Below are 21,102 nucleotides of genomic sequence, written 5' to 3' on the forward strand. Positions count from 1 at the left end.
GGAAGTAAGCATGGGTGAGTTTAGGAGCAGGGAGAGTATGGGGCATTGGGCTATGCACAGACAGGCTGGTCTCCAGTGAGCTGAGATGCTGAATCCCGGAACCCAGTGGTCATAATTTACCTAAATAGGACAGAAGGAGTTCTCTCATGCTCCTGGAACTCTGGGTCCTGCCTATGTTACACCCCTCTCATCCCCCACAAGAGAAGCATGTCTAGAATTCAAGTAGACAATGTCCCAAGATTCTGACCTTCAGGCTAAACTCCTCCCCAATTATCTAGCACCAGTAAAGACCATAAGAGGGGCTGCTTGGCCCCACCTCGCACTCTTAGCTCTCACTTCTCACTCCTATAATTCCTCTCTCTTTCTCTCTCTTTGTCTTCTCCTCTCGTCTCTCCTCTCTCTTCCTCTTATTCTCTAGCCTCTTCTCTCTCTGTCTTTCTACCTTCTCTTTCCCCCTATAATAAACCTCTAAAACAATAGACAGTCTCTGTTCATCAAGGCCAACTGCACTTGAAGGATGGGATAGGCTTTCTCCTAATGGGCTGTTTCTCATCTCCTCATGGAAAGCCTTCCTGTGCTCCAGCCAAAGCCCACTGGGCTCACTCTCACTGGTGTGGGAACCTCTCCTCCCTCTTCCCTCCCTCCCATAACCCGGGTGCTACAGGGTGTGGCCCCGAGGCACATAGGTCAGGGCTGCCTCTTGTCCACCCCCCACCCCACCCACCTTCAAGTGGGTCAGAGGCTTGGATGCCCACCTGGAGCTGAGTGGAAAGCGTCTGGCAGCCTCCCACGTCTGCCTGTCCAGATCGTAGGTGGAACTCTGGCAAAATGTTGGTCCTTCCCCCCCTCTTTCCCCAGGTCCCTTTTTAGTTCCCACAGGGGTGGAGGGAGGGTATAGGAGATATTGGAGAGAAAATTAGGTTGGGGGATAGCATTTGAAATGTTAATGAAGAAAATATCTAATAAAAACAAACAAACAAACAAAACAATCAAACTAACAAAATAACCCTAGTGATATTTTTCTATTTGTGGAGACATAACACACCCTAATTTCCCAGAATGATTATCCCAGACTCTTTCACCATTAGGTTACTACCATCCTTAGGGGAGGTGTCACTTGTATTTTATGGCCTGCTTTAATCTGTTGTTCAGAAACCACACTAGATTCTAGGCTTTAACAATGAACTACACTCATGGTCAAGAGAAATTTATTAAAGAGTTTCAATATATGACCACCCCTTAAGCTTTACTGTGCAACTGGATTTGAAATGACTATGGAATTTATTGTTACCTGGAGACACTTTTCCAAATTCGATTATTATGTAGAAATATACCTACAATGAGTGGTCTGTGCTCAGGCTCCTCAAAGTCCCATCCAGGTTGACAAAGTCAGTCTGCACAACATTCTCACTCTGAATTTCACATGGTCTGTTTCCCTCTGTGACACCAGCAAGGACACCCTCAAGAAATAAAAGATTTCCTGGTAGTAATTATTCTGTGCTCCTAGAGATTACTAATGAAAAAAAAAAACATTACTGAAAATACACACACAAGAATGCACATACAAGCACAATTTCACACCCACACACAGGGGGAGGGCTAAAATTCAAACATTTTATTTATGTATTTTACTACACCTAAGCATTTCACAATTTACATATGCTCTAAATCCTTTCATTCCTGGCTTTTGAATACACTATAAAGATTTAAACAAAGACATGAGACTGTTGAGCATATGCGAAATTTATACAGCAGTTATCAGGAATTTTTGTTTCTTAATATTTGACAATTCTTTTTTCTAAGGATTATTGAAAATAGATGGCTTCATGCAATAATTCTGATTACTAATTTCCATTCCCCAACACCTTCGCAATCTTTTCCCAGCTCTACTCTGTTTCCTTATAAAAATAGAAAACAGAATCTAAAAATAAAAAAAGAAAAGCAAGCAAATGGGAATACACACACACTCACACAGAGAAAGAGATACACTGAGAGAGAGACAGAGAAAAATACAGAGAGTCAGAGAAAATGAGAGAGGCTAAAACCAACATAATTTACTTATATCTCTCACTTCATATTATAATCATTCATATGACAAGTGCCTTAATCTTAAATCCTTCAGGACCTGGCCTCTGATTATACTTTGAACAATTTAAACAAAGACATGAAACCTAAAGTATGGCCACTTGAGCAAACAGGATAGTTATACAATGAATGTATTATCAGAATTATTTTTTTGTATATTAAATTTTTAAAGTTCTCTACTTTCTATTTCTACTAAAAATAAATTTCTTTCTGCAATATACTCTGAATACTGGTTTCCATTCCCCAACACTCCGTCAATCTTCTCTCAGATTTATTCTGTATATTTAATTAGAAAATAAAAAGAAGTTTTCTCTAGCCAGCAGCCGAGCAAGATGCCCAAAGGGAAGAAGGCCAAGGGGAAGAAGGTGGCCCTGGCCCTCGCCATCTTCAAGAAGCAGGAGGCCAAGAAAGTGGTCAGCCCTCTGTTCGAGAAGAGGCCCAAGAACTTTGGCATTGGACAGGACATCCAGCCCAAAAGAGATTTAACACGCTTCGTCAAATGGCCCTGCTACATCAGACTGCAGCAGCAAAGAGCCATCCTCCACATGCAACTCAAGGACCCTCCTGTCATTAACCAGTTCACGAAGGTGCTGGACAGGCAGACAGATACTCAGCTTAAGCTTGCCCACAAGTACAGGCCAGAGACAATGCAAGAGAAGAAGCAAAGGCTACTGGCCCGTGCTGAGAAGAAAGCTGCTGGCAAAGGTGAAGTCCCAACTAAGAGACCACCTGTCCTCTGAGCAGGAGTCAATACAGTCACCACATTGGTGGAGAACAAGAATGCTCAGGTGGTGATTTCCCATGTCCTAGAACCCATCGAGCTTGTGGTTTTCCTGCCTGCCCTGTGGCGAAAGATGGGGGTGTCCTACTGCATCATGAAGGGAAAGGCCAGGCTGGGGCACCTGGTCCACAGGAAGACATGCACCACTGTTGCCTTCACACAGGTTAACTCGGAAGACAAGGGTGCTCTGGATAAGGTGGTGGAAACTATTAGGACCAATTATAATGACAGATATGACAAGATAGTCGCCACTGGGGAGGCAATGGCTCACATTGCCAAGCTGGAAAAAACAAAGGCTAAAGAATGTGCCACTAAATTGGATTAAATGTACACTAAGTTTTCTGTACGTAAATATAATTACAAAATTTAAAAAGGAAAGAAAAGAAAAGAAACAGAACATAAATGACCTGGTATTGGGTGAGGGAAATATACTGAAGCCCTGAGGCCCAACAGAAAGAATGAAAACAGACAACCTCAGGATATATGAGGATAGGAGAATCCTCCAGAATGCACCAGAGACCTATGAGAGACTCTCAGGACTCAAAGGAGGTACCTTAAATGAAATGCCTGACAGTAGGGAGAGGGATCTTATAGAGCCCACTTCCAACAGGAAGACAGGAAGTCCAGTGACAGATGGATTGCCATCTCACAGACACATCTCTGACTCATAAATGTTCCTGTTTGAAGGAATTACAGGGACAGAAATAGAAGCCTGAGGATAAGAAGGTCCAGCAATAGGCCCAAAGTAGGAGTGAGCTCAAGCGGAGATCCCAAGGCCTACACTATTACTGAGGCTATGTAGCATTCACTAAAAGGGACCTATCATGATCCAAAAAGCTTCTGAAAGGTTCTGAGGCAGATATTAGCACCCAACCAATGGACAGAAGCAGCTGACTCCTGTTGTTGAATTAGTGATGGATGATAGAAGCTGAGGAGAAGGGCAATCCTGTAGGAGGACCAGCACTCTCAACTAATCTGGACCCCTGAGATCTCTCAAACACTGGACCATAAAACAGGCAGCATACACCAGCTGATATGAGGTCCCCGACACACATAGAGTAGAGGACTTCCAGGTCTGTGTTCATCCAGAGATGATGCAAGTAACCCTCAAGAGACTGGAGACACCAGGGTGTTTAGAGGTCAGGTAGGGTGGGGGTAGGGACATCCACATTGAGAGAGGGTGGGAAGGAGGTATGGGATGTGGAAACACTGGAGGGTGGATCAGGGGCAAAGGAAAGAAAATAGGGAGTGTAAAAAATAAATTACTTTTTAAAAAATGTATAAAAATAATATAAATATAATAAAAATGAAAAAAACAAGGTAAGATAAAGGAATAGCAAACAAATAGGTATGAGGATTAAAAAAAAAAAAAACAGAAGAAAAGTCACCAAAAACAAGCATAAGAAACAAATGTGCATGCGGAGACACAAGTTCACAAATAATCTATAGGACAAAACTGAGCAACAGCTATCCTATAGACTATGAGAGTTGATGCTGTATCAGTATAGGTCCGTGTTCTACAAAGGCTTGTGACTGTAGGGATGATTACTGAGTCTCAGAAGGAAGTAAATATGGATTCAAACACTTATGTATAATCTCAGAAACTACATTATTTAACAGTACATACACTGTGTTGGTAAAAGGAGTTCGATAAAAATTGATTTACTATTTTGACTAACCTACATATATTATGTTTGCATGCCTCTGCATTCTGATATAAATACTTCGCACCAAGAGACTGGAATTTCTGCTGGAACATGGCACAAGAGTTAACACACTTGAGGAAACTGATTGCATAAGACAATGAAGCAGTGTTCATTTGCCCAAATATTAGTTATTTGCATTTTATAGATCAAATTCCTATTACACATTATTCCCAACAATTTCAAAAAAAATTCTGGTCTGATCCAGTGATATTTTTCGCATGGACAAACGTCATTTTCCCTTTTTTTGTTTTATTGAATAAGAAACATGTCAATGGAGGTGGTCACTGGTGAATAGATTCAGAAAGTGTGAAGAATTTTAGGTTTATCCAAATATCTTCACTTTACTCACCGATGGACATTTACAAAGCTGACAAAGGCACTATAGGACTCTGAGGAGGAGGTAATGAATGGACATTCAAAATTACAAATTCTGAGCAAGTCTAAGGATTAATCCTTCTGTCATCTCAGTCGCAGTGCAGCTTTCTGCTCTCCAGGGTTTCTGACACACTCGGGATGTGGTTACAACACTGTGTCTTGCACAGTAATAGACCGCAGAGTCCTCAGATGTTAGGCTGCTGAGCTGCATGTAGGCAGTGCTGGAGGATGTGTCTGCCGTCAGTGTGGCCTTGCCCTTGAACTTCTCATTGTACTTAGTATTACCACTTCCAGGATAAATCCATCCAATCCACTCAAGTCCCTGTCCAGGCCTCTGCTTCACCCAGTGTATATAGTAGCTTGTGAAGCTGTAGCCAGAAGCCTTGCAGGATATCTTCACTGAAGCCCCAGGCTTCACCAGCTCAGGTCCAGACTGCTGCAGCTGGACCTGGCAATGGACACCTATGGAGAGAAAGGCATTGTGGATATCATTGTCACCTCAGGACCTGTCTCCACTTCAGATTTGGAACTGGTGAGCCCCTTACCTGCAGTTCCTGACAGGAGGAAGAGAAAGATCCAGCTCCATCCCATGGTTAGAGTCAGTGTCGTCAGGGACTGTGTAGAGAGGACACTGATCATAGGTTGTTCTCAGGCTGTGGAAATCCATGTATTTACTGCCATAGACCCAGGTGATTTGCATATTCATGAGCAGTGCATTTTTTAGTTAAGGACCTAGTCCATCTAGAGAAAAACTGGAGAGGAAGGACTGAAAAGGCACCTGGGTCAAGCAGCTCAGGTCCAAGTCCTAATTCTCTCTGAGGAAGTGCATCCCAAACACTTTCCCTGAGCCCTGGGCAGATGATGTGGATGTAACTTCAGGGACTAAGGTCTCAATAAATTATTGGACTGAGTCTGTTGCTCCTCTATGGGACAATGTTAACACATGGATTTATAGATTGAGCTTTGTGATCATGATGATGATGAGGAGGAGATGACAATGATAATAAAGAGGGTGATGAGGAGGATGATGACGATGACGATGATGAGGATGATGATGAGGAGGAGGAGGATTTTGATGGTAAATTCCAAAGATGGCTAACTTTAGAGAATTAGAACCTTCTTTCAGATATGTTCAAGTAATATTTCCTTTCACACAGGTTATATATTTCAAAATTCACTAAAATGACTAAAAGTACATGTGGTTAAAATATTTACACATCAATGAATATTACACCACTATCATGACTAATTAAATTATACATATAAACTATAGATGTGTCTACAAAGGATTTTATCACTAGGGCATGGATTCATATATATATATATATATATGTGTGTGTGTGTGTGTGTGTGTGTGTGTGTGTGTGTGTGTGTGTGTGTGTGTGTGTGTTTATCAGATATATATGTTGCTTTTGGAGAAAATGAATGCAATTAGATATAACTATATTAATTAAGACAATCTCAAAATCAAAAACATTAAATGTGACTCTTACTATTAACCTTTATATTTTTCATAGTTTTAGACAACTATGTATGCAAAAACAAGATAATGTTCCAATGGTCTAGTAGAAAAACAGGAAAGTTGGAGGAACAATATGTTACAGGAGAAATATGCACAGTGTACAAAATACACCTCTATGAAGATTCTATGCACTTGTAACATTCATATTTCTATATTTCATAAGGAATTTTACTCTTAGAAATTTTCAATCATATATGAAATATGCTATTATCATCCAACACTCTCTGAACTCTCACCACAATGTACCACCACTAGGTCACTGTTTTACACTTGGAACTTTCCAATAAGTCTCTTTCCTAACATCCTGACCTTTCATGTTTCCTTAAATAATGACCCAGTAAGGTTAATTAGTACAAGCTCTACACACATAGATAGGGTCATCATAAGTAAAGAGAGAACCTCCAGAAAACTTCCCCAAAACAAAGATATGTTATTTTGCCCACCAGTCATCAAATGCCAAGAGATTTCCAGTGTGCTGTGGTTCCTTGAGAGTACCTCCCTTCCTTAAATTAACTTTTTAATTGTTACATTATTCTTAGTGGTGATAGCAGGATACACCTGCACCAAGTGGGACACATAAACCTCAGAGGATGACTTATGTACTTCAATTCTACAGGATTTAACTGATGTCGCTAACCTTGCCAGGAGACATGTCTAACTGCTCAGTCATTTCAAGGTCTCTCATGTGGTAATTTTCACTGGTTTGATTTCTGTGCATCTCTGCTGGTAAATCTAGGTACTGAGAGTTCTTGTGTTGCACTAAGAACAGTTAAATCCCTGGAGATAAAATTTCATGTCCTTTAACGCCAACCTCTGAATCTTACATTCTTTTTCATGTTTTATGATGGTCTTTGATTCTTGGGTGAGAGGTTAGTATCATTGAATCACCTGTTGCTGAATACTCTGACAATCTTTCTCAACACTCTAATGACTCAAGAATGTCTGCATCAATCATTAAAGAGAGCACAATGATCCTCTGTGATCAAGTCTCAGACAATATACTGGGTTGAACATAAATATATATAAGGCAGTTTGACAACATGAACATTAGCAATACAGCTGAGGTCTGCTAGGGCCTGTATCATCTCTAAACATGGGCTTTAACCACCCGTACCTGGGATGAAAATTTTCCTATGAAAATTGGCCAAAAAATAATAAAGAAAATTATGTTGTTATCCATAAATAACCCTCTCACACATCTACTCAAATGACTCTACATCTTATTGTAGAGATTCACATTTATTCATATTCACATTTATTCACAGAAAGTTATTCATGATATTTAAGTGAGTATAGAGGAAGGAATCATTCCAGATTTCTAATAAAGCATACTTAAAGAAGGAAAAATTTGTACATATAGAAAAGTGCATATTGCTCAATGATAAAAAAATTAATTATCTGATCTATAAATATATGGAACTAGAAAATATATACCAAATATTTCACCCATGTCTACGAGGCAAGTGTTGCATGTTCTCACTCCTGAGTGTCCCAGAGTTTCAATATTGTGTGTGGTGTATTTAATTGTTGACGCTGAGAGATTTGACTTGGGCATTTAGAGTATGAGGAATTTACAAAGATGATATAGTAAAATAGAGAAAAATACTGAGAGTAAAATGTTTAAAATTGAGCAGATTATAAGAGACAGACTGGTTGTAGGACTCCAGTGAAAGAGTGTCTTCTAGACACAATTGGATTCATGCACATATGAATTCACAGAGACTGAGGCTGGAGGCACAGAGTCTGAATCAAGTCAACATAGATAAAATCCCTAAGTTGGGAGAAGGAAATGGACACAAGATCTCAGGCCTAAACGAGAAGAATTGTGACTGACACTCACATATAGAGGAATAATTAGTTTTCTCCAGTGCAGTCTCACAGGTGATGTAAAGCACAGTTAATCAGGAGGACATGCTTAGCAGTTGACAGACAAATAAAAAATAAACTCAATGGTATTTTTGCAGACTTTTTTTCTAATATTGCCTTGTTCAACTCCTTTTGTCTCACTTAGGTTTTGTCTATATATCATAGCTACAGAGTTGTAACTTTGTTAGTCTCTCTCTCTCTCTCTCTCTCTCTCTCTCTCTCTCTCTCTCTCTCTCTCTGTCTCTCTCTCTGTGTGTGTTGGTTTTTGTTTTATTTCTGTTTTTAATCCCCCCTTAAATTTCTGGGATTTTTTTGCTTACATTCAGAAAAAAAAATGGTGTGTAGTTGCATGAATTCAGAGGTAGGCAGGTTCTGGAAATAGTTGGGATGGCGAAATCAGTTATTGGAATAAATTGAATCACTTTTTTTCAAAATGTTATAAAAACCGCATAAAAATAAGTGAACATAAATCTGTGAAGTGTTTAACAAAGAATCTTTACTGTGTTTGAGCATGGAGATAACACATGTTAGTCACTGCAGTGCAGAACAGTTAGTACTCTTAATTTAAAAAAACAAAACAAAACAAAACAAAACAAAAAACAAAACAAAACACAGAGTCCCCTCAATATTCTTCTCATCTCTCTATGGGGATTTGTATCATCTTGTGCCATCTGCTGGTCATGAGCTCCCCTGAAAATAGGTTTTTCATGGCTTACATGGAAGTTGCATTTTCTAGCTTAAGAAAAATCTTATCCATGTAACTTCAGTGTTTACAGAAATCCACTGAAGAGAGAAATGGCTTTGGTTTACCTGGGGATGATGATTTATGCATCAGCAATTTTAAGTTATGCCAATATTGCTATAATGTGTCTCTTGAAGTCAGGTTCATTCTTGCTGGCAGTTGGATCCAGCTCTCGATGTTCCCATTTCTAAAAAAAATAAGGACAGTAGATGACAGGCTCTTTCCTGATGTCATAAGACTACACCTGGGTCATAGCACCTGTATTCAGAGGTAAATCACTCACCCTACGTTGCTTAGTGGATACAGTACAAAGAATTACATGGTAATGGTACACAGAATTGAGACTGTACATATAAACCACTAAAATGTAGAAGCATCTCAGGTAGGAAGCATCTCAGGACATGGCTGGACTCCTAGAATCTGAAACAGTTTTGAAATTACTGCTTAAATCGACCTATTTTTTACAAAATGGAAAATGAGTGAAAACTTTTATTGATGATAAAAAAGAACCATGGAGATTAAAGGTCTTACTCCTGGAGATCTGCAATGAGAATCACTCCACGGTGTGGCAGGACTAAACATGGTCATTGTACACATGAACTCTAAGCAGCTCTAGTTAACACCACAAAACCTGAATAAACCAAGTAGGTCAAAATTAAATCATGTGTATAAGTGAAATATCTGAGTAACAAAGGTGTTTATCTGTAAGTTTAACCATGTAATTTTGATTGATTCAATCTGCCCATAGGATGTGAGATTTGGATTTCATATATTTTCCTCTCAGGATAACAGAATCACTTTCGTGCATGTGTTCTCTGATTTCCCCACTAGTCAAAGTGTAACCATATTTTTGAAATATTACAACATAATTGTGAGGGATGTCCAAGAACACAAACCAAGTTTTGGATCTATAGGCATTTGATAATTGATGATGAAAATATGCTCATTTTTTCTTTGAAAATACACTAGGTGTTGCTTATGTACTAGTGAATGACACACATATGTATATATACACAGCACTAATTGGACTCTCTATATTTTTACTTAATTAAATAAAAGTGGTCAGTTAGGGGAAATTTATTGGAAGTTCCCAATCAAAGCCAGAAGGTTATAATGGGGCATGTACGATCCTGATATATCTCACACATGAACAAAACCATCAAAGAATAAGCAAACACATTCTGAAAAATATAAGTAACAATTTTACATATGGCTAGAATTTTCATGGTAATGATTATTCCACACTGTGCATACTTCACCCATAATTTCTACTCTTTCATTTCTTGACTGCCCTATTTTATTATTATGATTGACACTTTTGTTTATACACTATAACGTATTGATATACATAAGTATATACAAGAATGTAATATCTAAGAAATACTAATGAGAAATTCATATTTTGTCTGCATATATTCATTAATAGAGTTAATATATTGGAAAGTTAATATCATTAACACATCTGTGGCTGAGGACTCTAATCATTCTCACCACTTTGACCACTCATGAATGTCTGCATCAATCATTATCCATTGAACAGAGAAACTTCTAGGTCAAGGCTGAGAGTAGCACTAATCTATTGTATAAACATAAGTATTTATAACATTTTGATATCTTGAACTTCAGAAATACAACTAGGATCAACTAGGGCCTCTGTCAACACAGGCCATGGGCTTTTGACCATGTTTATTTGGGAAGAGATTGTTCCTATGTAATAGACTACAAATCCAATCAGAAAACAGTTAGGCACTGCATAAGAGTCATGTACAAATAAGTACATCTTACCCAAAGCCTGATATTGTACACTGAAAGGATAGGCACAGTATAACATCACTGATGACTTTGTATTTCTTCTAAACTACATAAAATTTTTATCTACAAAAAAAATAAAAATAAAATAAAAAAAAAACACAACAACAACAACTTGGTAGCAGGTAGAGTAGAATATCCTGATGAGCAGAAGGGTGGTTTCTGTCTGTCCTGTACCATAGCCCTTAGCTATGAGTCACGTGTAGAATAAAAGTGACAAGACCAAAAACTTTGCCAAGGAAAACAATTCTTCATTGCTGCTTGGAGAGAAAACTTGAACAAAGACTCTAGAAATCAGTCTTGGGATTTCTCAGAAAAATAGAAATAGTTATACATTGAAGACCCACTTATAACACTGCTGTACATGTACATCAAACTCTCAACCATGCACAAGTATGTGTATTCTGTGTTCAAAGCAGCTCTATCTATCATAGCCAGAAGCTGGAAAAATAGTCACCCCACATCCAGACAACGGATACAAAAAAGGTGGTTCATTTACAAAGTAGAATACTGCTTGGATATTAAAGACAAGGACATAATGAATTTTACAAATAAATGGATAGAACTAGAGAATATCATGATTGCATCTAGTGATCCTTTTTTCTAGGTTTTCTATTTTCAGAATTCCATCAGCTTGTGTTTACTTTATTGCATCTATTTCCATTTTTATATATTATAACATTTTAGTTATTACCTTCACCTGTTTAATTGTATTTTTCTGTATGTCTTTTTTTATTAGATATTTTCTTCATTTATATTTCAAATGCTGTCCTCTTTCCTAGTTTCTGCTCTGAAAGTCCCCTATACCCTCCCCAAACCCTGATCCCCAACCCACCCACTTTTGCTTCCTGGCACTGATATTCCCCTGTATTGGGGCATATAATCTTCGCAAGACCAAGGTCCTCTCCTACAATTGATGACCAACTAGGCCATCTTCTGCTACACTTGCAACTAGAAAAACAAACTCTAGGAAGTACTGGTTAGTTCAAATTATTGTTCTTCCTATAGGTCTGCAGACCCCTTTAGCTCCTTGGATACTTTCTCTAGTTCCTTCATTGGCAACCCTGTGTTCCATCCAGTAGATGACTGTGAGATTCCAATTCTGTATTTGCCAAGCACTGGCATAGCCTCCTAAGAGATAGCTATATCAGGGTTCTGTCAGAAAAATCTTGCTGGCATATGCAATGATATCTGCGTTTGGAGGCTGATTATGGGGTGGATCCCTGGTTGCAGTAGTCTCTAGATGGTCCATCCTTTCGTCTTGGCTCCAAACTTTGTCTTTGTAACTCCTTCCATGGGTGTTTTTTTTTTTTCTCAATTCTAAGAAGGGGCAAAGTGTCCACACTTTGGTCTCGTTCTTCTTGAGTTTCATGTTTTTTGCAAGTTGTATCTTGGGTATTCTAAGTTTGTGGATTAATATCAATTTATCAGTGAGTACATATCATGTGAGTTCTTTTGTGATTAGGTTACCTCACTCAGGATGATATCCTTCAGGTCCATCCATTTGCCTAGGAATTTCATAAATTCATTCTTTTTAATAGCTGATTAGTAATCCATTGTGTAAATGTACCTCATTTTCTGTATCCATTCTTCTGTTGAGGGACATTTGGGTTCTTTCTGGCTACTATATATAAGGCTGCTATGAACATAGTGGAGCATGTGTCCTTATTTCCAGTTGGAACATCTTCTGGATATATGCCCAGGAGAAGTATTGCGGGATCCTCCGGTAGTACTATGTTCAATTTTCTGAGGAACTGCCAGACTGATTTCCAGAGTGGTTGTACAAGCTTGCAAACCCACCAGCAATGGAAGAGTGTTCCTCTTTCTCCACATCCTCGCCAGCATCTGCTGTCTCCTGAGGTTTTGATCTTAGCCATTCTGACTGGTGTGAGGTGGAATCTCAGGGTTCTTTTGATTTGCATTTCCCTCATGATTAAGGATGATGAACATTTTTTCAGGTGCTTCTAAGCCATTCTGTATTCCTCAGGTGAGAATTCTTTGTTTAGCTCTGAGCCCCATTTTTTAAATGGGGTTATTTGATTTTCTGGTGTCCACCATCTTGAGTTCTTTATATATATTGAATATTAGTTCCATATCTGATTTCTAAGTATTTTTTATGTGAATCCTGACTGTTACTGTGAAATTTAGTGGTTTCCTGAATCTTCTACCTGCCTTTGTGTATTTGTTCCTTTTGTTTGTTTTCCATGTCCAACTTCAACATAATAGGTATTATTTTATTTTACTATATTTTATTTTGTCCTGTTTGGTTTTTATTTCTTAGAAGCCTGTTCTTTTCTACTGATAGATATAAAGGCCGTGTATCCAGAGGAGTGTGTGGAGGTGGGGAGGAATTTTGGAGAGCAGGAAAGAACCAAACTCTAATCAAGATATGTTGTATGACAAAGAAATCTGTTTTCAATAATAGAGGGAAAACTGCTTTAAAAAAAGAGTGGAGAAGAGGACAAACAAGAAGAGGAAGACATTCAGTGTTATGTGTCTGGACATGCTCTATGGTTATGTGAGATACATGCTTGCAGAATGCCAAGTAGATAGAAAGTAGATGGGTGAGATGGGTGATTTCTTTCTTTCTTTCTTTCTTTCTTTCTTTCTTTCTTTCTTTCTTTCTTTCTTTCTTTCTCTCTCTCTCTCTCTCTCTCTCTCTCTCTCTCTCTCTCTCTCTCTCTCTCTCTTTCTTTCTTTCTTTCTTTCTTTCTTTTGACTTAGGTGTATTTGAACAGAAATACCTACTTGTGTAGACAGTGAGGCTCCCAGAAGACACAAGTTTTTAATCAAACATCTCAGTGTCAGTCACCGGATAACACACAATGAGTTAATGATCATAGTGTACTTATAGGTGACACAATACTATGAGGTCTTGCCATTGCTTTAATTTTCACACAATAACTCCACAATTAAACCTCAGTTCGGACAAAGAACTTAAACACTGAATAGACTAAAACACCCAGAGGACCTGGCACCTAAAAAACTGTCTTCCAGACATAACAGGACTCGTACACATAAGAGCCTACAGAGGCTTTGACAGCATGCACAGGGTGTGCACATACTTCATCCACATGGAGTTCCAGTGTTGAGAGAGGAACACGACCACAGTTTCATACCTTTAAACAAGAAGTTTCTGAAATTAACACTGACTTGCATAGGTCAACGACCTTTATCTAATGGAGCAACATTTGGTCTCTTAACCATACTTCAGAGTGGACACATGTCCAGCAATAGAAGGCCAATACAAAGTTAGAAGTTCCATGCTCAGGAACTGTGGAAGAGGGTAATAACTTGACACTGCTGATTGTGTGTTACTGAGACTGTGGAGGAAGTAAATATAAGAAAAACATGTATGTACAATTTCAGAACCTATTGTGATTAACAGGTACATACATTGTGTTGGTAAATGAGTTCTATGAAAACGTGATTTAATAATATCTTGACAAACCTACAGGAATTCTATATACATAACTGTGCATGTTAATAAAATAGTCCTCACATTCTAAGACAGGGGAAATTCTGTTGGAACACAGAGCCAGAACAAACCTGAGGTTGACTAATACTTAACAATGAAAGTAGTGTTTCTTTGCCCGGATATCAGTGATTTGGAATTTATAAGTCAAATTCAGATTATGTTTTATCCACAACTACTTCAACAAATAATCTGGTGTATCACAATCTAGTAATATTGTTAATATATTTTAATTACATAAAATTATTTATTTTCATTTCAAATGTTATTCCCTTTCCTGGTTTCCCCTCTGGAAACCCACTATCTATCCCGACCTGCAGTATAGTCCACAGGGACTTAGGGGGCACATGGAAGAGAATGGGGGAAAAGAAACACAAAGAACAGACAACAATTCAAGAGTCCCTGATCAAGCTGACAAATTTTTATTTTTCACCACAAAAGTTATAAACTCATAGGAGCATGAACGGGGGTGGAGGGGGTTGCTGTGTCTTTGGGTAATGCACCGGTTCCCAGGAACAGGATATTGATTGGGTAAACAGTTCAGCAGGAAGATCAGAACAGAATGAGTTATTAGGTATCTATCCACAAGATTTATAGCTATTTTTCTCTGTTGACTTCAAGATCTAAGCTATTTGTACTCAGCTGGGCTAGTACTTTCCCACAGAGGCCAAGACTTTGTGCCAGCAAGCACTTAAGGCAGTTAATGTTCAAACAAGGTCACTACCAACAATTATCCCATCCTCCCTACCCCTGATTCAATTATAGTGCTCCCTCAACCACCCTCTCACTCCTGTCTCACCAACCTGGCATTCTGGTACAATGGGGCATCAAGCCTTCTCAGGACCAATGGTCTTTCCTGCCATTGATGTCCAACAAGGCCATCCTCTGCTACATATGAGTCTGCAGCCATGGGTCCCTCCGTGTGTAATCTTTGGTAGGTCATTTATTCCCTGGGTAGTCTGGGGGATCTGGTTGGTTGATATTGTTGTTCTTCCTATGGGTGGCATTCTTCTACATGCTGAACTCCAGTTGAACCAGCACCATTTTTTTGAAAATTCTGTCTTTTTTTCCCCGCTGAATGATTTTTAGCTTCGTTGTCAAAGTTCAAGTGGCCAGAGGTGTGTGGGTTGATTTCTGTGTCTTCAATTGTGTTTCATTGATATACCTCCCTGTCTCTGTACCAATACCATACAGATTTTATGACTATTGCACTGTAATACCACTTGAGGTCGGGGATGGTGATTCTCACTGATATTTTTATTATGAATCATAATGATTTTCTCTTTTGCTGTTTTATTAAGAAATATGTCAATGGAGATAGTCACTGGTGAAGAGATTTCAAATGTATGGTGTCCTGAAGGTTTATTATAAATCAGTATCTCTTCATTTTTATTTCCTTTAACAAAACTGACAAAGGCACTATAGGACTCTTAGGAGGTGACAATAAATGGGCATTTTAACTTTCTATTTCTGATCAAATCTAAAGGTTAATCTTTCTGTCATCTTTGTCCCAGTGCAGCTTGCTTCTCCTCCAGGTTTTGTGACACACTCAGGATGTGGTTACAACACTGTGTCTTGCACAGTAATAGACGGCAGAGTCCTCAGATGTCAGTCTGGCAAGTTCCATATAGGCTGTGCTGGAGGATTTGTCTACAGTCATTGTGGCCTTGTCCTTGAACTTCTGGTTGTAGCTAGCATCACCATAGTAAGTACTAATAACTCCAATCCACTCTAGACTCTTTGCATGACTCTGTTTCACCCAGTGCATAGCATAATCAGTGAATGTGTAGCCGGAACCCTTGCAGGAAATCTTCACTGAGACCCCAGGCCTCACCAGCTCAGGCCCAGACTGCTGCAGCTGGACCTGGGAGTGCACACCTGTGAAGGGAAGGACAGAGTGGATGTCATTGTCACCTAAGTGTATTGCCAGACCTCCCTCAAATTTACTACTGAGAGCCCCTTACCTGTAGCTGTTGCTACCAGAAAGATGATGATACAGCTCCAACCGATGGCAATGCCCTGTGTATTCCTGTGACTGTAGAGACTACTGTGATCTTAAGTTTTTGAGGGGTGTAGATATCCCTATATTTACCACCATAGACTCACCTGATTTGCATATTCATGAGACAGGGTACATCTTACACAAGGACTTACTACTGCTTCAGAAGAAGGGACACTTTGGTCAGGTATCAGACTGCTAAGGCCCATGTCCTAATGCTGTCTGAGGAAATTCATCCCATACCCCACCCCTGAGCCTTGTGCACAGGCTCTGGATGGAAAATTAGGGCCTATGCTATAAAAAGATTTGCAGCCTTAGACAGTGGCTCACCGTGACAAGGCTAATAAATTGACTTAATTTAGTTACAAGGAGACAGTATTGAGGGCAAATTTCAATAGCAGCAGTGTTATTAGGATTTAGAGCCTCGTTTCCATACATACAATTATCATCTGTCTTTCCAAAATGCTATATAATAAAAAGAAAAATAATCACCCAAATGACCAAAACTAAATCTATGTCAGAAACATTTGTACATGAGTGATTACTGCAGCACCATCACAATAAATAAATGATGGTAATATACTACATATCTATCAACAGAAGAGTGCATCAAGAATACACACACACACACCTTTAAATCTTTGAAGTGTTTAACAAAATATCTTCACAGTGTTAGAGCATGGAAACGTTATATGTCAATCACTACAGGTACATGTAAGTTAAGAAAGGAAACCACAAAGGATGCAGAATCCCCTGCACACACACCAAATCCCTCTGCTAGGGATTCGTGGCCCCATTGTGCCCCCTGCTGGTTCTGAACTTATCTGCAGGTAGATTTCCTATTGTATTCTCTGAAGTTGCCCAGTCTGAGTTCAGCAGTAACATATTCTTAAAGCTAGTGCGCTTACAGGGCTCAGATTCAGGGAGAAATGGCTCTTGTTTATCTGGAGGTGATGACTGATATCTCATCATATAAATTAAAGGTTTTTATACCTTATTGTCAACGACCCTCTCAAACTCATGTGCTTTCTTCGTGGAAAAGCAGTAGGATCTACCTCTAACAGTTCCCATTTGTAATGAGGTGTAAACAAGAGAGATCAGGGTCTTTGTTGCATTCACCAGGCTTTACCTGGGCCAGAGCATCTGAGGACAGAATGATAACAGTGAGTCTGGAGCTCAGATGCAGCCCCACATGTGTTCATGTGTGAATTCCTGGAACACTCACAGACAGGAGTCCACAGAAAGAGCAAGAACCACTGTGGTACTCATAGCAAAATTAACACTTCAAAAATATTTGCATTGAGAAGGAAGTGGAAATCAAGCAAATGTATTCTGAAACACAATCTGTTTCCCAACCTGCAGGTACATGCATTTAATGGGAAGAAGGAATAGAGAAAATTATCATGGACCATGATCCTAATGCATGGAGAATGTGTGTGCTTAGAAAGTTTTACCTCTCCCTGTGTAGCTTTCATCCAGGATGTTCTTATTCCTGCAAAGGCATGCTAGCTAAGCTTTACAGTAGTTGATATTTTCACTAATGAAGGAGATATTTGTAATATTGTCCCAGAAATGGGGGAAACAAATAGCACTATGTAGGAATATGTGATTAAATATGTGTATTTAATTTTCTGAAGAATAGCAACTCATGTTAAAACAAAAATATGTACTACATGAATTCACATTATTCATATATATTGTAATCTAAATTCAAGTTAGCAAATTGGATGCACCTAATACTACAGCATAGAAGGAGGAGGACCAATTGAATTCATCTCCTCTTTTCCATTACTAATAAGAATCCATGTGAAGTCCTGTGAATTGTCAGTTCACAGGGTAACATCCTCAGGGTATTAGTGAATTCTGACAATGCCTACTATCCAGAGGACTAGCTTGTTTTATCTTGACATTCCAGAACTCCTGAAGAGAGAGTAATGCTGGGTAATATCAATAATGCTGTTCTTCATACTTCAATCATGAAATGCTGATGGAGCTCATAGTGTGCAATGCACAGGAGTTCATGCCTCCTTAAGTAGACATCCTCCCCTTTTCTTTTTATGTGTTTTATATAGAACTTTTTATTTAAAACTTAGATACATTTAAAATAAGTTAGCTTTTATCAGAAAAATACTGTTCAAATCATGTTATTCTATCACAAACTGGAAGCTAGTTATTTTTAATGACTTTTTATCTTTTTTTATATTTTTTCATTAGATGTTTTCTTCATTTACATTCCAAATGTTATCCCCTTTCCTAGTTTCCTCTCTGAAAATACCCTATACCCTTTCCCCTCCCCCTGCTCCACAACCAACCCACTTCCACTTCCTGTCCCTTGCATTCCCCTATACTGGGGCCTAGAATGTTCGAAAGACCAAGGATCTCTTCTCCCACTGGTAGCCAACTAGGCCATCCTCTGCTACATATGCAGCTAGAGACATGAGCTCTGGACATATTGGTTAGTTCATATTGTTTCTCAGATAGGTCTGCAGACCACTTCAGCTCCTTGGGTACTTTCTCTAGCTCCTTAATTGGGTACCCTGTGTTCCATCTAATAGATGACTGTGAGCATCCACTTCTGTATTTGTTAGGCACTGGCATAGCCTCACAGGATACAGCTATATCAGGGTCTTGTCAGCAAAATCTTGTTTTTATATACAATAGTGACTGGGGTTTGGTGGTTGTTTACTACGGTATGGATTCCCAGGTGGGGCAGTCTCAGGATGTTCCTTCGTTCAGTCTCAGCTCCGAACTTTGTCTCTGTAACTCCATCCATGGGTATTCTGTTCTGCCTTCTAAGAAGGAAAAAGTATCCACACTTTAGTCTTCCTTCTTTTTGAGTTTCATGAGTTTTGTAAATTGTATCTTGGGTATTCTAAGTTTCTGGGCTAATGTCCACTTATCAGTGAGTGCATATCATGTGTGATCTTTTCTGATTGGGTTACCTCACTCAGGATGATATCCTCCAAATCTATCCATTTGAATAAAAATTTCATAAATTCATTGTTTTTAATAGCTGAGTAGTACTCCAGTGAATAAACGTACCACATTTTCTGTATCTATTCCTCTGTTGAGGGACATCTGGGTTCTTTCCAACTCCTGGCTATTATAAATAAGGCTGCTATGAACCACTTCCTACAACAAGGTATTGAATCACAGCCCTAATGATCCAGATGTCTCTTGAATCTCCCTCATATCTGCAGCTGTGCTTGATGGATCTTCTAGACAACTTCTAGTACAATCAAGCTGACACCCAAGATTAACATCACAACCACTGAGCCACATGCACAGCTCTTAGCAACAAGTTTTCAAATAATAACGTGGTTTTCTAAATGCTGCCAGAGTGGCTTAGTATTTTTGTATAATAATGAATAAAAGGAGTTAAAAATAGTCAATATGTTTTAATCTATTTATCTTTCTTTTTAGCTTATTTAACACAAATTGTCTTTTTTTGTTTTTGTTTTAAGAGACAGGGTTTCTCAGTATAGCCCTGGCTGTCCTAGAACTCACTTTGTAGACCAGGCTGGCCTCAAACTCAGAAATCGGCCTGCCTCTGCCTCACAGTTGCTGGGATTAAAGGCATGCACCACCATCACCTGGCCACAAATTGCCTCATTTTTAAAGGCTCTGAGACAGTGTTTCTCTGTGCAGCACTGGTTGTCCTGGAACTTGCTCTGTAGATCAGAATGTCCTTGAACTCAGAATCTGTGGGACTGTGACAGGCAGCTTATTTTAGTTGAATGGGTCTTGCTCCTGTGACCCAATAGAGAAATCTACAAGGGACAGAAAGGTGAGCCAAGTTCTCAGAATCAGGTTCCTGTCCATAATTCTGTGACTATCAGTCGTGTATACAATGTCCCAAGCTTCTGGCGTTCTGGTTAGACTCCACCCCCACAGTTACTTGACTATAGCCAGGTATGCTCCTCCCCACAGTTACCTGGCAACAGCAAGATAGCCCAGCACAGTATAAAAGGGCTATTTGGCCCCTCCTCGCACTCTTTAAGCCCTCACCTTTCTTACTCTCTAACCCTACTTCTCTCTTTCCCGTCTCCCCGCTCTACATATGGCCATGGCCTGATTCTCTCTCTTTTTACCTTCTCTCTTTCTCCATGCCTTTCTACAATCAAGGCCGGACATGCTTGAAAAATGGGATAGACTCTCTCTCTCTCTCTCTCTCTCTCTCTCTCTCTCTCTCTCTCTCTCTCTTTCTTCCTTGCCTCCTTTCTTCCTTTTTTCCTTCCTTTTTTTCCTTCCTTCCTTTTTTTCTTCCTTTTTTTCCTTCCTTCCTTCCTTTCTGTTTGCTTATTTTCTGAAAGAAAATAAGATGTGTAGCTGAGTGAATTCAAAGATAGTACGAATCTGGAAATAGTTGGAGATAGGATAACATTATTAGAATACACTGCATAACTTTTATTGAAAACCTTGTAAAAGCCAATAAAAATGAACATTAATCTGAGAATGAATTAGTAAAGAATCTAATGAGCACAGAGACATCACATATTTATTATAGCAGGGAAGATCAGTTAATACACTTAAAAAAGAAAACCACAAGGGATACGGAGTCCCTTCCATACCTACATCATCTCTCTCTGGAGATTCGTGGCATTTTTTGTCATCTGCTGGTCATGAGCTCCCCTGCATGTAGGTTTGAAAAGACTTACACTGAAGTTGACCTCTCTGGCTTAAGAAAAAATGGCATCCCTGTAACTTCATTGTTCACACACCTCAGCTGAAGGGAGAAGTGG

At 39.1% G+C, this 21,102-nt stretch overlaps 1 pseudogene, 2 gene segments (V, D, J or C) and 1 further gene; 1 reads left to right on the forward strand and 3 right to left on the reverse strand.

The window, feature by feature from the left end:
• Igh (immunoglobulin heavy chain complex) overlaps positions 1 to 21,102 on the reverse strand; it is a 2,751,187-nt gene that overhangs the window by 2,329,238 nt on the left and 400,847 nt on the right.
• Positions 2,402 to 3,129, forward strand: Rpl7a-ps2 (ribosomal protein L7A, pseudogene 2; annotated as a pseudogene).
• Positions 5,105 to 5,398, reverse strand: Ighv1-66 (immunoglobulin heavy variable 1-66). The segment is given in 1 exon segment: positions 5,105 to 5,398. A coding segment is annotated over 1 exon segment (294 nt).
• Ighv1-67 (immunoglobulin heavy variable V1-67) lies at positions 15,935 to 16,228 on the reverse strand. The segment is given in 1 exon segment: positions 15,935 to 16,228. A coding segment is annotated over 1 exon segment (294 nt).

This window comes from Mus musculus, chromosome 12, assembly GCF_000001635.26.
Source record: "Mus musculus strain C57BL/6J chromosome 12, GRCm38.p6 C57BL/6J".
Lineage (NCBI taxonomy): Eukaryota > Metazoa > Chordata > Mammalia > Rodentia > Muridae > Mus > Mus musculus.